The sequence below is a fragment of the Empidonax traillii genome, unplaced genomic scaffold, assembly GCF_003031625.1.
Source record: "Empidonax traillii isolate 1590-97213 ecotype Southwest subspecies unplaced genomic scaffold, ASM303162v1 scaffold1200:size254552, whole genome shotgun sequence".
NCBI lineage: Eukaryota > Metazoa > Chordata > Aves > Passeriformes > Tyrannidae > Empidonax > Empidonax traillii.
In genome coordinates this window covers 158,732-175,819 of record NW_020956393.1, presented here as the reverse complement: position 1 = coordinate 175,819, position 17,088 = coordinate 158,732, and the positions used below count along the sequence as shown (strand labels likewise).

At 43.5% G+C, this 17,088-nt stretch overlaps 1 protein-coding gene across 1 annotated transcript in view; it reads left to right on the top strand.

Annotated features, from left to right (window-relative positions):
• SYBU (syntabulin) overlaps nucleotides 1–13,371 on the top strand; it is a 42,694-nt gene extending 29,323 nt beyond the window's left edge. The window contains exons 4-7 of the mRNA XM_027905749.1: nucleotides 6,269–6,371; nucleotides 8,793–8,996; nucleotides 9,966–10,115; nucleotides 11,279–13,371. Of these exons, the coding sequence (XP_027761550.1) occupies nucleotides 6,269–6,371; nucleotides 8,793–8,996; nucleotides 9,966–10,115; nucleotides 11,279–12,380 (1,559 nt within the window). The 3' untranslated portion in view covers nucleotides 12,381–13,371. The remainder of the gene's footprint in view (nucleotides 1–6,268; nucleotides 6,372–8,792; nucleotides 8,997–9,965; nucleotides 10,116–11,278) is intronic.
• Nucleotides 13,372–17,088: the final 3,717 nt, after the last annotated feature.

Below are 17,088 nucleotides of genomic sequence, written 5' to 3'. Positions count from 1 at the left end.
AATTAGTTTGTAGTGACTGTGTTTTGAGAGAAGAGCTTGATTGATTGTGGTTTCACAGCATACTAAATCACATTCTGTATTCATGTTGAGATCTGCAGTGCTTATAATTTGCATTAGTGTGGTTCAGATTACTAGCAAAACTATAGTACTTAGATGAGATCAGGAAACTGCTTAATGGGATAAATTTTAATTATTTGATAACAATCCTTCCAAAGTAAGAAGCATAAGCAAGAAGGATGAACAAAAATCAAGATAAATAATAATTTTTAAAAGCACATTTAGATTCAAACACAGGGAAGCAGGATCTGTGTTGCAGTCCTTCTCTAAAGTCTTCTGTCTGTTTTTGGGTCTCCTCACCCAGAAGGTTTGAGGGTCTCCTCTCCCAGAAGGTTTGAAGAATTTATGGAGAGCCAACTCAAAGTTGTGCCTCACGTCCCTCTCACTGCCTCTTTTCCAGCTGCCCAGGTTAGCAGGTGTTACTAGACCATGCAGTCGGCTGAAATGTGATTCACAGACCTGTCTGGGAAGGAGCACAGGGGAGAAGTTGAGTGGACATGCATCACAGTGTGGGGCGAGATGGCTTCATCAGCCAGTGGATTGGGATAGGGAAGGGATGACTGTTGGTACCCTTAGGATTGACCATGACAGCCATTGCTGTACCCAGCTTCTTACCATCATTCTTCAAGGACAACTCCCAAATCTGAGCTCGATAACTAAGCCTCATGTAAAGCCAGCGGGGATAGTTAGGTACTAAAATCCAAGATTCACAGCAGAGGGCATGCCAGGCAGGAACACATCTCCACCAGCCCACTGGAGACACCAGAGAGGGATGCCTATTTCCCAGACTTGGTTGCCTCCTTGTAGTTCTGAGTGTGCCCATGTCTGTGCCTTGGATTCCCTGTGAAAGTCCATACCAGAACCAGACCATTTCCGTGAGCACTGGCATCCAGCACATTTCATTCCTCTGAAATACGGACAGCACTAGTGCTACCATTCTGTCATGCCAGAGCTGAGCAGTTAGAGCTTGAGGAAAAGATCTGGGTTCGGTGCCCTCCAGTGTGACCTACTGGGCACTCTCAGCTTCTTCCCCTGACTCTGGACCTCATTATAGTGGAGAATGTATAGAGGCAGAGGCAGAGTGTGTGGGAGCAACTTCTGTCACCCAAAGATTAGAGCAGTCCATGCAGAGGAGAGCTGTGTCCTGTTCCTTGCCCAAGGTTACATCTGCTTTTACCCAGTTACTGTTTGGTGTGAAACATAATAATTAAATCCAAGATAAGAGTCTCACATATAGAAGTAAAATAAGTAGTAACTCAAAGGCCAGGGATTGAAACACATTATGGTCTTGACACTGTGAATTCAGTGCATTTCCCACTAGGAGACCTTCCCTTTGAAATGGGTCATTTTTAAACGTTTTATCTGAAGAAAAGTGTGAAATGCTACAGCAATACTTCATCACTTCTTTGCAGCTTCATTTTCTTATATCTGTCAGTGCATGTGGCCTTCTTTCCTAGATTGTTTGTGGTGTGCTAAATCAATCTTGCAGAAGCAACCCCATATTAAATAGAAAAATAAAAGCAGTATTAATATTTCCTGGAAATATACTGCTTATGCTGTAAAATATAGGAGCTAGAGATGTAGCTGCAAGTTAAATATCTCAAGATAAATTAAACCAAATATCTTACAAATACAGGTATTTCCAGTAGCCGGTATTACAGTTAAATTATCTCCACTTTTCCAGCTGCTTCTAATGATTTTTCTGTTGGTTTTTTTTTTTTATGCAATCAGGCCCAAATTCTGCCCCTGGGGTCTCTAAATAAAGCTCTCTACAGAGACAGCATACCACCTATTCTTCTAGTAGCTGCACCAAAGTGGTAAACATGTTTGCATATTCTGGTCTCTTTGCTGTATAACAAGGTGCTTATGAAGGCAAGAAAGCTCAGCAAATTTAAGTGCTTTGCATTTTGAGGACAAGCTGTCTCTGTCAGCACTGTTTTATTTACAGCTCTGTTTCCCTGACTATATGTAAAACCTGCTTCAAGACTGATATACCTATAAAGAGGTCATGTTTATGGAGTTAGAAATAGGTAAGCTTTTTGGCAGCTATATACTTTAGCACCTATGAAGCAATCGTGAAGTTGCAAATAGGAAAGACGTACACAAAACCCCAAAATTTTAATAAGCCCCTATGCATTCTGAATTTTGGGAATCTGGGTCTGCTGCTGAGTTGTCAGTGTTCTTGTCATAGATACTGCTTGAACTTTTTCCTTTTTACCTTAATCTAGTATTTTGATGGCAAATGGGCAACAAAAGGCACACAAGAAAGTCTGAGCTTTATTCTTACAGAAGGAAAAACATTAAATGTTAAAGTGCAAGGAAAATATTAAGGTTTTGTGGCCAGAAGACTATATAACAAAGTATCCAAGCCTCTGTAATGACTAGAAATAGAAGACTGGGATGCCTTACTCCATCCAGGAGTGCATGTGGGGTTATTGTGTGATCTTGTGTAAGAAGGGTATATACACATGTACATATTTGAGATGGCATTTTTGTGCTTGCATACTGTCCTGGTAAGCCTGATGTACCTAATCTGTTCTATCTGTAAAACCTGTGACTGCAGTGTGTGATACAGTCACTGTACTGCGTCATCCTTGCACTATGGCTGAGGCTCTGCAGAGGGTAGAGTTAAAGGTGGGGCTTTTCTGCACCCAAAATGTAGGCGTGACGGCTGCCCTGCACCAGAGGGATAAACGCGCAGCAGTGCCAGCTGGAGGCGGACTGGCCCTTGCACAAGCAGCTTTCTCCGTCTCCTCAATCCCGCCCCTTAATCTGTAATTGCATCACATGCAAGGGGGAAATTTGCCCTGTAGACATTCGTAGGAGGTTTCCCAGTGGATTCCCATGCTGCGGCAGGGAAGCGTTGGTTTCCTGAGCACACGAGTCTGCAGGAGCATCATCGCCCTCCCTGCCTCTGCCTGGGCTGTGCCGGCCCGCGCTGCCCGCACGCCTCGTCACAGCTCCCTTCTCCTCCCTCCGCGTCAGCTGAGCTCGGCGACTGTCGCGATGCTGTCAGGGCAGGAGGAGGCGAAAAGGCAGCATAAGGCATGATGCTGCCTGCAGCGCACTCGGCTCGGGACCGCTGCCCATCGGTCCCCAAGGGCAGGGATAGCACTAGACACTACAGGATTTCACTCCTGCTTCTCAGATACCCATTCCCGGCAAGGAGCAATCCTGGAAAATGTGACGGTACTTTGTTGGCCATCCTTGTGCTGTCCCTCCCCTTGCACAGCGGAGCTCCGCTGCCGTGGCGTGGGCGTGCTGCTGCTCGGAGCCCGCTGCCAGGCGGGGGAGGCCGGAGCGAGGGGCTTCCCAGCATCGCATCCCGGGCTGGCTCGGCTGCCAGCAGGCTCTATGCGCTGCGACACTGATGACTGCAGCACGGAGGAATACTTAGGAATTGATTCCAAAAGAGATACCGCCGAAGCTGGTGACTCAATCTGTAGCATCTTTTACAGGAAAGGGTTAGTAAGACCTCAGCAGGAAAATCTCCGATCGGAGCTAAACACGTGTTATGGGCCGGTTAGGAAAAAGCAGTGTGGTTTTGAGAAATGTCAGTCTCTTTCATGGCTAATGCTGAATTAGTGGGCTGTTCTGGGGCTTTTGCAATCACATTGTCAGTAACAAATATAGTCAACAGGCGTCCTTAGGGAGCTCTCAGCCTGGAGAATGGTGTTAGGAGAATGAGAGGTCATGTTCAGCTCCTGCTGACATTGCTGCTAGACAAGGAGTTTCACCTTTTTGTTAAAAAAATTTGTAAGACAGAAGTCACACACAGGAGAATATGTTGCAATTGATATGTTATGGATAGATGCCAGGTTATTTTACTTAGAGATGTCTACCAAATGGGAGAAAATGTTTTTTAAAGTCTCCTAATAGCATTGCTGTCAGGCACTGCTACACACAGAATTGGTTTGAACATCACTTGCACACTTGGAACCATTACTAGCAATGACCCCTTTAACTTATAAAATGTTCTCAAAGTTCCTATAAATAGCTACAGCCTAATTTTAAACATAAGTAGTCTCCTGTGCTAAGTGTTAAGCTTGTGCGTAGCTGTTATTAGAACTGGGGCCAGAAAGGTTACTTTGTGCTTTGCAGACACAGTTCCTGGTCTCAGGTGCAGCTCAGTCTTTCCAAAAGCTCTGCTGATGGTGTGGTTGTATTTTCAGGCTCCGGTGCCTCTTATCAGCAGTGCCAAGTTCTGCAGCTCTTGGTGCTCCAAGCCAGGCAGGTCAGGGAGAGGCAAATGTTAAGCCTTGCTACCTTGAAATGCTTTCGATAGCGAGATCTGATTATGATGTGATCTACTTACCCAGAGATGAGCCTTGGCTGGGTTTCCTGCTCTCTGTGCTGCAGCCAGGACTTGCTTTGGGAAAGCTGCTGGTGTCTTGCAAGCACAGGAATGTTTTGGGGACCTGAACTCCAGAGGTATGACATCCATGTGACATGTTTACCTGCTCAGGTCTTGTTTGGAAAAGTAGTTTTGGGTGTAGTGTGGTACTGAGAGATTATTTGGAATGTACTTTAGTCTTGTAGATGGGAATGTTTTGTTTATCAGGAAAACTCTGTTGCAGCTTTGGACATCATGATCATTTTGATTCCCTGAGGAGAGGGTCACAGACATCTACATCTGTAGACGTGATATAAATACCCTGTGAAACCAAGTGGCTTTGCTGCTCTCCCTCCCCTTACAAATTTGTACACAGCTCTTATCTGGTTACAGCTGTGATGATTTGGGTCTGGTTACTGGGGGTGTTGTACTGGGTACAGAGCTGGTTAGAGGCGGTAGAGCTGGGTTCCCAGGATTCCCCCTTGAAGAGCTAAGCTTTGCATCTGAGCAGTTTGAAACTGGGCTGAGGAATATTCTGGGCTGGGCTGATTCAGAGGTGCAGAGAAATGGGGGCTGGTCTTGAACCTGATGAGGTAGGGAAAGTATTGGGTTAAACCCAAACATGCCTGATCCTAGGGCCAGTTGCTAAGTGTTGTCAGATGATAAGCATGGTTGCTGGCTGTCTCAGCCTCTTTAAGGCTGTGAAGCTAGGCTCTGAAGGCCTTTTCCCAGTCCCAGGTATTCTGGGGTGCAAGATGCACCCACCACCATCAGCTCTGCAAAGAATTTAAGAGAGATTGAGCACTTGAAGGTCTGTCTGCCACAGTAGGGATGACAGTAACTGCAGGTATATCTCCCCTGTATGAAAAAGATAGCAAAAATGGTAAGTTTGCAGGTGCTGTCTGGGGATGTCTGTGCATGGGACACCACCCAGAAATTTGCTGGTGAGAGATGCTCCCCTTGATCAGCTACTTAAAGGATGTTGGAAAGTTATTTCCATCCCCTCAGCTAAAGTCACCATTCACTATTGTAGCTCTGCAGCAAGAGACTGGGGTATGGCTTAGGACATTTGCCATTTGAGTGACAGACTGGAAAAAAATTCTAACTTTGGAGTGTTGGGTTTTTTTTCCAGAGGATAAGACTTTCTTAGTACATGTACCTACTACTGACCTTAGCAAAACAAGAGCAGCTTTTCTTGTTTATGCCATAGCTTGGGAAATAAAAACTGTGATGGATAGAAAATCAGTCATCAGACAGATGACTTAGTAACTGAGAAATACTTGAGAGCCATGTGTGATTTTGGATTATTTTAAGGTTATTAGAAATGCCTCACTATGCTTCTACACTACAGGAAACATGCATATGTGTATACATACATCTATGAATAACCTGTTAGCCTATGCACATTTATATCTATATACATGTATGTGAATGTCATCTCAGGAACCAAAATAGAAGCAGGAAGCAGTGTTTCTGTATGGTTTAAAGCATGAGAAATATCCAGTTACAATTGTGTGTTTCTCATCACTGTGCTCTTGAAGGAGCCACGTGAACAGCCTCATTCATCTGTTGATGGCTGCGAGAAAACAAACAGGTTGTCACAACAAGTGTTCTATCTGAGTCCTAAAATGGCTTCTGTAGCGTGAGGGTTTTGTGTCCAAATGTTTTTTCTGCTCTTGTTGAAGTGCCAGTTCTGAAGAAATACTGAAAATCTGGAACAAATCCAGTGCTTGTCCTCAGGGATGTTTGAAAATCCATGCAACTTCTGAAATTCACCCAGAACAGACAAAGGAAGGATGCTTGTGATTCACTGTTATTTTGAAAACAATCTGAGTTATAATTTCCATCATGTTTTTACTCTTCCCTTTTCCTTTCCAGGCAGTGAAGCTGATTTTAGCTCTTCAAGCAGCACGGGCAGTATTTCAGCACCTGAAGTCCATATGTCTGCTGCTGGAAGCAAAAGATCTTCTTTTTCTCGCAAGTAAGCAAAGCAATTTTTCCTGAATATTGCCAGTACAAAGATAGACTACTGTGTAAGGTCTTGCATTTTAAAACAATCAGAGTAGGACTAGGCTCTTGGGTAGCACACCCATGAGAACTGTGAAATAGGAAAGAAAAGAGAATTCTGTATTTGGTGCACAAAAATTGTCCATATGCCAAATCAGCCGACTGTTGGGGTTTTTTTGTTTATTCATAACAAGTATGGGAGATACAATCAGGTAAGGCAGAAAAGGCATTGGCTGGAGTGGAGGAGAGAGCAACTGGGTGTATGTTAGTTAACATCAATACTTGTAGCCAGTTAACCTAAACCTTTTGGTCTTATAATTTTGTTTTATTGCTGCCATAAATTATCAGCTTGGCATACACCCTTCCAGATCATGATCTCATTTTTTGCAGGAAGAAGTAGGCAATATTGCCTTTGATGTTTTTTTGTTGGGTTGTTGTTTTGTTTTTTTTTCTGAAATACTCCTGCCCAACCTTTGGATAACTACAACTATATGCATTTTTTTTAAAAAATCATGTTTCTAAGTGAACCTTTCATGAAAGACTTTTGTAAGATTTCTCCCTGTCGTGTGTGAATTGCAAATTCAGACAGCTTGCGAACACAGGGGCATTAGGATTGAGCAGCACACATTGTGTTCTGCCCACGCAATCCCTGCGGGTTACATTTTGTGGAGTAGGAGGAAAGAGTTCAAATTGACAGGACTGGTTTCCTGCCCTTTGTGAAAGAGCTGGCAGGCAGGCTGGGACCGGCAGCGGGATACCCGTATGCTTGAGTCCCACAGACGTCTTCAAGGTTGCAATGTGCCCCAGCACACAGAAATTGTTAGGATGATGCTTAATGAGTGGTTTCCAATCTGTATCATGAGACTGCTAGAAAAATAAACATTACTTAAGCTCTCTCTAGATTACATCTAACAAGTTACTGCCTGTGGAAAAAAACGGTACTAAGTACAATCTGAAGCCCTAAAATCTCCTTACTCTCAGTAAGGTTAATCACCTTACTTTCAGTAAGATTATATATAATTTCATATACTGCTGTGCATTTTAATATAACTTTAAATTAGAGCATCCTGACCTACTTCATTGGACAGAAGTCCTCTGTAATAAGGCTCCTTCCGATGCATTGCTGTGTTAAGCAGTTTGTGCAAGTTCTGTTGCACACCAGAGCTGATGATAACACTGTATAAAGTAGAAAGAGATATCTCCTTTGCAATTTGTTCTTTTTTAACTGTTTGACTTAACTCACTATGAAACATTTCAGTGTTGTCACAAACCACAGTCCTGCACTTCATAGTAAAATAATTATAAAATCACCCAAACCACAGCAGCGTGATGAAGGTTCACAGCAGCCACTCAACCATCTGTTACTTATAAACTGTTCCATTTGCAGAGAAGGAAGGAAACCAAGTGAAACAATTTAAAGAAGAGATGTTTCTTCATAGTTCTGTGGTATTTAAATTTTTATGTTCAAGTCTTCTCTTTTGCTGAATGTATTTGACTTTTTCCAGGTTTTTGGGGTTTTGTTGGGGCTTTTTTTAACCTGCCCTTTCATTACCATTTAGAGGAACAACTTCCATGGCGAATGAAGGAAGCAGTGTAGTAGTGCAGGATGACAAATCAAGAAAGCAGGAGAGTAATGCATCCCGGGAAGCTGTCCTCAGAGTGCTCCAGCCCTTGGGCAGCTGTCAGGCAGTGAGGATACCAATTCATTTCAAGCACACACGGTTGATAGATTATTTAATAAAGAGTGGGAAAAGGAAGGTAGATATGTATGAGAAAAACTGGGTGAAAGAAAGAAAAGGCTGTGCTTCCTATTGTCTTTTTTAATACTATTTCAGCCTGCTCTCTGTGGGGTTCAAACTTTATCTAAGCAAATGAATAGCTGACCATGACAGATGAAGCACCCAGTATGCCAAAGGCAGAAAAGAACAGTGGCCCAAACAAAATCTGTTTTCACTGCACGCTGTGATCCCTCGGGCTGCTTGCCGAGGAGCATGAAAGCAGCCTTACAGCAATCCTCCGCATACAGGCACCACTCCACAGGCCTGGCCAGGGAAAGCTGAAGTGTGGTTCTTTTGGCATTAGTCCAGACCACAGGCCTCTCATTACTTAAAGGAGATTCAGGGAACATGGACGATCTGACAGAGTCACTGGGAACTATGCTGTCCACAGAGAAAAGTGAAAATGGCTGAGGTCTCCCTAGATCACGTAATTCAGACTGAGACCCCCCCAAGTCAGTGAAAGAACATGCAGTGTCTGATAACATCAGGACTTTATTTCCTTCCAGCCACTCACTTATTTCTCTGGTTTAGTGTTTAGAGAACTTTGTGCGTAAAATGAGGCGTATAATGGGTTGTGTGATGCAGATAATGCTTTCACCATTTCGGTTCTCTTCCAGTCGTGGCCCTCATGGTCGGAATAACGGATCCTTATCCTACAAGTCTGGAACCAGCCCACCTGCTTCCCATGGAAAGGACCCTTCGTCAACACTGTGCAAAACCCATCTGAACCCTGCTAACATCCATCAGAGCTACAGGGCTTCTTCAGCCAGCAGCAGCAACTCAGGCTCATACAAAGGAAGCGACAGCAGCCCAGTGATGAGGTAAGTCTGTATTTCAGCCTCCTGGTGTTCGTGGCACTGACTTACCCTGTCTGCACTGTCGTGTGGGATCAGCTGTAGGAGTTGCTGTGCAGGTGACCTTGTTCCTGAGCATAGGTGTGACTCCTCTTATTGCTGGCTTGGGAGTCAACAGGGTGCTCCGTACCATGTAAAAGCTTTATTATTTCAGTACTGTAATAATTCAAGTTTACTGTAAGTCAAAGCCCTTTGCAGTTGGTTTTCACTCCAAGGCAGGCTACTTCATGCATTTTTGTGTCATCAGTTCTCATGAGAATTCACTGGTTCTTTTGCTTAGGGTTCTTTCACTTTGAAGAGAGTTGGGTGGGGTAGTACAGGAAATATGATATGCTCGGGTGAAAATTCAGCCTGCCTCCCTAAGGAGTGCAGTTTCCTGTACAGGAAAGAGCACAGATACCTGCCAGAGCACGTGACACATATTGCAGAGAAGAAATTGCCATCATGCTGCTGCTGTTTCCCTCAGTCTCTCTCAGAAAACTTAACAGCCAAGCAGATCAGATGCACACCTAAAGCTAGATGGGATGAGTGTAGGTTTCAGCCTGCTCAGCTTCTTAACTGTTGTGCAGAGCTGAACTCCTTGCGTTGCCTCTCCTGGCTGTGCCTGCAGCTGGGTGCCCTTGCCAGGGGCCAGGCTGCCTGCTCTTGGCCACACCACCCATTTTGGGTGAAGGGATGGCTAGGTATTATAAAGTTTTGCTTAATGTAATGACACTGAAGCCAAGTACATATATAGTACATTTTGCACTATAGCCTCAAATCAGCTGTTCATTCAAGTAATTTGATTTGCCAGAGGAATCACTTAGTGTGGACACTGAGAAGCCCCAAATGAGTCAAGCTTTGCATTTATCAGTCAGTGGGATGTTTTACTTTGTGCCAGGACTTGAGAACTGTAGGAGTGACGTTATGTGATGGTTTGTTTGGATTTTTTTTCAGGCGATCAGGGAGATACAATTCTTGTGGTGACAATCACAGCATTAAACCACAAAATCCAGAGCAGTATTTGACTCCTCTGCAGCAGAAAGAAGTGGCAGTACGGCATTTGAAAACCAAACTGAAGGAATCTGAGAGTAAACTTAAAGAAAGGTAAACTTCACTTCAGAAATCAGTGTCAGAAAGATTTATTTGGGAACATTTGGGGGTGGGAATCCTGAATGTTTTTACTCATTTCTTGACCACATAAAGTTTTCATTAAGAAATTTGAAATATGATCAGTATGATTAGGTTCTTTTCAGGTATTTCAAGTTTCATACTAAGCAGTTTAGTTATAAATATAGCTGTCTCTTTTCCCTTTTTGGAATTTCACAACTGAACATTTTTAAAGGATAACTTTTTACGAGTGTGATTTATACACAGAACAGTTTCTACTGCCTTTCTACTAGCCTTTTATACGTAGAACAGTTTCTACCTGCCAGCATATATTACTTTAGTGTACTGTTCTGCCTCTCTCAGTGAAATATGACTGTAAATGTTTCCCTTCTCCCCAAAGAAAAGCTCACACCCATACCAGCGTGTACACTTGTGTTTTTGTCACTTACATACTGAATTTTTAACAATAACCTTTTGTATGGATGTTGACAAAGAAGTGACAATGTGCATTACACAGCAACAGATGTTGTCTCTTTTACTAAAACTGCACTCTGAGAACTGGCTCTCCAGCACAGACAATCCAAGGGGGTACAAAGGGCTGTTTGAATGGAGGCCCAAGACAGAGTCCCCAGGACCCCATGGTCCACCTCAGCATCTGCAAGGGCTGCAACTCAGACAGGGGCCCCCACACCCCACTTGTTTGCAGCAGGCTCTGGCTCCATGCTGTGAAAAGCAAGCCAGGTGCCTGCAGCCCTGACCCACCTGGCTGCCTGAGGCCAGCATTGGCTCTGGCTGTACCTGAAAAGCTGCTGGCAGGCATGGTGGGTGAGTCCAGGCAGCTGTTTCCCATTTCCTCTAGGGCGAGGCAGTAGGTGAGACGTTAAGCATTGCACTGGTTATACCTGACCTAGAGGTCACCACCTGTGCCTCAAAATGTCTGAGATGTGGCACAGCCCACAGGGCTGTTGGTTGTGTGTCACCCATTAGCAATCAGCCAGCATGTCTTGGCTCTCTCAGAGGTGGCCACAAATAGCACCTGGAGGAATTTCCTTCCTTTTTGGAGCATCTCTGCAGCATAGCCATGCCCATGTAATGAAGCCTCATGATGACTTCAACTGATCAGTCAGCAGAAGTGTTACAACATTTTTATTTTGCTACAGGGAAACAGAAATAGAAGAGCTTAAAGCTCAGCTGGGACGGATGAGGGAAGACTGGATTGAGGAAGAGTGCAATCGTGTGGAGGCAGAGCTCGCCTTAAAGGAAGCAAGAAGTGAAATTAAACAACTCAAGCAGGTTATTGAAACCATGAAAGACAGCTTGGCTGAGAAAGACAAAAAAATTCAGAAATACTTCATAGACATAAACATTCAAAACAAGAAACTGGAATCTTTGCTGCAGAGCATGGAGATTGCTCAGAACCACTCTGTGAGGGATGAGCAGTGCCTGGAATACACGTGCAACTCAGAGGAGAAGCCGTTAGCGTTGTGTGCCACCGTGCCAGACAGCCTCATCACAGAGGAACAAGCTCTGGGGGAGGTGGCAGACAGTGAGCTGCTTCTTAGTGAGGACAAAGCTAACGGGACTGACTCATCTGGAGGGAGTTTGACCACCACAGCCTCCAAGTTGAGTGGTCCAGCTCCCTTCAGTGCTGCTGTAACTAAAGAAATGCTTGAAATCGTTCTGGATGGAAAACTAACTTATTGCCAGGAGGAAGAGAAAAGCAACAACATGATGGTGGAGCAGGCTATCCAGACTGACGTGGTGCCATATAGCCTAGATGTGGAGCAGCTCATTCAGAATATCTTCAGAGCTCAAGATACCTGTCCTCTAAGCCCACCTTCTTCACTGAAGGAATTGGGTGAATTTTCTCTTGAAAGCTTCAGTGATTCTGGTATCATAGTGGACTTAACTCCAAGTGATCCCAATTCTGCCATCCTTTTGTCTCCTATGGAGTCTCCATGCAGAAAGGTGGAGCACGGAGTTAATGAAAATCGTTTCATGAAAGAACTTGATTTTACAGAACCTCATGATGATGAATGCTTTGAGTATGTCAATACAGGAATAAAGAAGAGATACTGGAGCAGCAGTCTCCTTGGAGATCTTCTGGCTGTAGCAGCCCCTGTTGTACCAACTATTGTGTGGGCTTTGAGTACTCAGAGAGGAGGAACAGATCCTATTTATAATATTGGAGCATTGCTTCGTGGTTGCTGCCTGGTGGCCCTGCACTCTTTACGCCGAACACCCTTCAATATCAAAACCTAAAGTCTACTCTGTCCCTGGGCACCAACTGGCTGTAGCAGAGAGAAAGAGGGATGAAATAGGTTATAAAAAGTTACTGTATATTCTGGCAGAGTCCATCATTTTGCTTTTGACTATTTGATTTGCACTATAAATCACTTCGAAAACATGTTCCTTGTCTCAAAACAAAAAAGCTGAAGATGTTTTTAACAGATGTTTTTAACAGTACTGCTGCTTACAGAAATACTCCTCCTGCCCCCAGGCACAGATCCCTCCCCTGTGCTGGTGTCTTTCTTGTGCCAGTGCATCTGCACAGTGAACATGACCAGGGAAATCAGGAACTACAGCTAGTGCTCTTTTATGTCCAATTGCCGGGTTAGCATTAAGCTCAGTTACTTTCCCTGGATGGTTCACTCAGCGAATGCACAAAGCACTTTGCACTGACTCAAGGGTGGTGTGAGATGTGCACAGGGACAAATGGCTGGAAAATGGTGGGGTATTTCTCTAGACAGCACTAACCTGAAACATCTGTGAAACTACAGTGTTAAGTAACTGACATGAAGACTCACTCCCCTTAGGGTATCACACCTGTGCTCCAGAAAGCATGCTAACGCTTTCCATTTGTTGTCCCAAGTGTCAATTCCGTTTAGAGGTAAAACCCGTATTCCCCAGGCAGCTTCCAGCACATCATTTGTGCCTGTCTTGTGTAGTGCTCTTCTCAATCGTGCAATTGCTTGAGCATTTCACTTGGTCTTGTGCGTATACAGGGACTGTAACCAAAAATGTACACTGTTGGGAGTCTTCACACTTGTTACAATGATAAGTATAGGCGTGGATACACTTTGACTCTTAATGTTGTTTCAAAGTCTTAATGTATTGGAACCGGATAGTCTTTTGAGCTCTTTGAAATACTATGTATAAATGTATTGTGTTTTAACTTATTGTTTATTTAATTGCTTAATTGTAAATTATCTTTATAATCACAAATTCAGTAAAGCATGATAGAAATGTCAAACGTGTGAGAGTTTTACTGTAGCAAAGATATAAGAAAATAGCCCATCCCAGCTGAGCTCTCAGCCTGAGCTGTCTGTCGGGTCCTGTTACAGTGAAACAGAGTTAGACTGAGAAAACCTGAGTACAGCACCAAGTGTAAGCACTCAGCCAGGCTCATTAAAGGCTCCAGTCGGTCTGCAGACACCACACCCTCTGCCACCTCACACTGCGTTCACAGATGTGACCTAATCTTTAACCCAACACGACCAGCCAGAAACCTGGAACTTCTCATTGCTGCAATACCAGGACAATATCAGTCTTTCTGGCATTTAGCAGAGTTCCAGGAGGCCTCATTTAACCCAGCTGACAGTCATGAAGTCTCAGTGTGCACACTATGACCATCCAATCGTTCTCCATGTCCAAAACCTAAGATCTGTGAATAGATCAGAGGAGGGCAACACAACCCAACAGATGAAACAGTGCAGTCTGTCTGGCTCCAGCCAAGCTTTCAATACCACCTCTGGCCATTTAAACCTTACTGGCCTCCCCTTTTTCCCTTCAGCAAAACAAGTGTAGTATTTCCCTATGGAACCCAGAGCAGAAGGGGTCCAGTGAAGCCTGACACTGCCATGCCTTGCTCTGCAACTTTTGGGAAAGGAGTTACCAGTAATCCTCAAGGGAGAAGTATAATTAATGGGCCAGTGTACAGGGAGCATTTGCAACACGCGAGAGGGTGATGTGCACAGACACACAGGCAACTTGGGCACCTTTCATGTCCCTGTGATGCCTGTGTTGTGAATTATTGTGTGTTTGCAACAGAGATTCCAGAGGCTTAATTAAGCATTACATTAAGGAAGAGAAATCTAACAGATAATTTGATGTAAATAGTCCCCAGGAGTTCACAGAGATGGACATGAGAGCATCTTGCTTGCTTTGCTGTAACTTCCTCTTCCGTGCGAGATCTCCCGTCTTAGGTGCCTGCAGCCAGCTGGCTTGCCTTGTGATGCTGCTGCAATGGATACTGCTCAAAGGTTACTTTCAAAAGCATTTAAATTATATGGACTTAGAGTCAAAATAACTAGTTGGAGGGGTTAATATAAATTTTACACAACCATGGAATTTTTTAAGCCCTAGATACCTCCTCTTGGGACTGAAACATACTACAGAAGATGCCTTATTGTTCCTACTTCAAAGTACGTCTGTGCAAGGCCAAGAGAGCAGTATTTTATACGTGATGTTACAATGTTGGATTTCTCTTTTACTGCCACTATTGTTTAAGTGACCTTTGCTTTGAGGGATCGTGAAATGGAGCATAAGTTACAGGAAAAAGTGATCTTCAGTTCTAGGAGATGTATTCACCTGCAAGTGTGGGTTTCTTTTGCAGCAACAGGCAACAAAGCAGCACAAACCCACACTTAAAAATGTCAATAGGACAAACTAATTTCAAACCATGTTTTGGGCAGGCTACATTCAGCAGTAGTGTTTTTAAATGTTAAGTGTTTTTAAATGTGCTGTTAAAGACATAAGGCTAACACCAGCATAACATCAAAGTTTCTTCCCACCCTTAAAAATTTTTCAGTCTGCTCAGCTCTCATAAGGCATTTAACTACACTCCACAAGAGGTGACAGAATTCCCAACACTCCGAGTAAAAAGTCCTTGCTCTGATCTCTATCCAAAATTCAGCTCGCATCCAAACCTCCACCTTTCCTCCTCCTCAAGGAGCCCTTTGTAAGAAGAGGCCTGAAGTACCATAATAAATGTTCCAGTCCTGGACTTCAGGAAAACTGGACTTTGTTCCATAATCCATAGAGGATATGCCAATTGTTGTTAAAAACACACCATCCTAATTTTTTTCCTCCTCTAATACTACACTTTAGTCTTAGTCATGCCTCACCTGGATCCCACTGGTGCTGTACAGAGTACCTAGGACAGGACATCAGCCTCCAAACAGTTCAATAAAAACTCCCATCCTTTTTCCTGAGTTTAGAAGATGCTCACACCCACACCTGTTCACACCGAAGTCATGTCAAACATGCAGATGGAGAGGACATGCAGCACACAGGTTAAGGGTAAAATACCAGATAAGTGCTTGAATTCAGGCTTATAGCATAGGAATCAAGTCAGCTCTTTCCCGGGCTGAAGGGATGCCTGTTGATAATCCCAATAAACATTTTCTTTCTAACCCAGGAACAAAAAAAGCGTTTCTTTAATATGCACCTCAAGAGGTACCCAACATGCCCCTAAGCTGCTGAAAGAGCTGAGATTGAGGCAGTAACCCCCTCGCCACCAGAGATTCCCCTGTATCCTTCACAGAATCATAGAATGGGTAAGGTGGAGAGAAAAGGAAGAGCCTATGGCAGCAGGAGGAAAAGAAAACAACTGTAGACAGTGGGCATACAGGATCCCTCCAGGAAATCAAACCAATGGAAAAGATGGCGTAGCACTCTCACAATAAGTTTACCAAAAGTATTTTCTTGTTTGTTTAGGATAAAGATCAAGATATAGGAAGAAGGAAAAAAGAAAGACCACAGAAAAAAGATGAAACAGGTAACAATGCATGGGTTGTTACCATGCAAGAGATTTCCTCTGAGAGCAGTGCCCTCCCTCATGTCAGCGCAGGGCAGAGGTGGGAGGAATCTCTAGAGCAGCTGTGTTTAAGTATGGGAAGGTAGACAGAAGGAAGAACAGCAAAGCAACAGCAGCAGAAGGGAAAAGCAATGCAGGAGGACTGACGTGCAGGATGGCAGCAGCACCCAAAGGTTTTTAAAATGGCTGAAGGCACAAAAATAAGATGTACTTACATGATGTATTCAGGGGTTTTGTTTGCAACTTAACTAGTCCATCTGTTGTTATTTTTAATAAATAGTATTGATTTGCATCTATTTTACATTGTCTCAGAAACAGCAACACTAAGCACTATTTTTTTAAAATGAGATACAGCTTCCAACAGATTTCACCTTAAACAGGCAGAAGATAGTTTTCTCATCCTGTGTCAGCAATAGTGAAAGAATTATGACTGGTACCTCCTTGCTTCTTCAGTGCTGTTAAAAGGACAAACACAGCTTGTTACTGCAGATTATTCATAAACTTCCTCATCTCCCATCCACTGTCAAATACTTTAAAGGTGTTTAGTGGGAGCAGATTTACTTGCCATACGATTGTTTAGTCTGCATTGAAGTAACTCATTCTACTCTAGCCAGAACACTTGTGCAGAAAAGACGCACAGCAGTGATGCCTTCTGAATATATTTTAAAATTTAACATCTGAAAATTGCTGTAAAATCAGTTGACTTGTGCAAGATTTAAAGATACATGACAAGCATACAAAACATTTTTTAAAACTTTTCTCCGTGACTGAGGCCATTAAAAGTAATTCTAACTGTCTTGTTTTCTCAATTACTTATTTTTTAAGCAAAACTTGTGCCAGAACCTATTACAACTTAGTAAAAAATTCTGTTTGTCTAGGCAGGCAAGATCTAGTCACATGGCCCCCCACCCCTTCCCATTCCCTTAGAACTTCACTGTTTTCTGTAGGCACAGGAAACAATTCCCAGGCACAAAACAAGCTAACTTCACTCCTCTGTCATAAGGTAAGTAATCCATACAACCCACAAATTCAGGATAATAACATCTACACAACAGTGGAAAAGGCATCCACCAAAGCACTGGGCTGGACACAAGCAGTACACAGACCCCCTCCTCCTACACACTTCTTTCCAGCAGACATTAAAATTCTCTT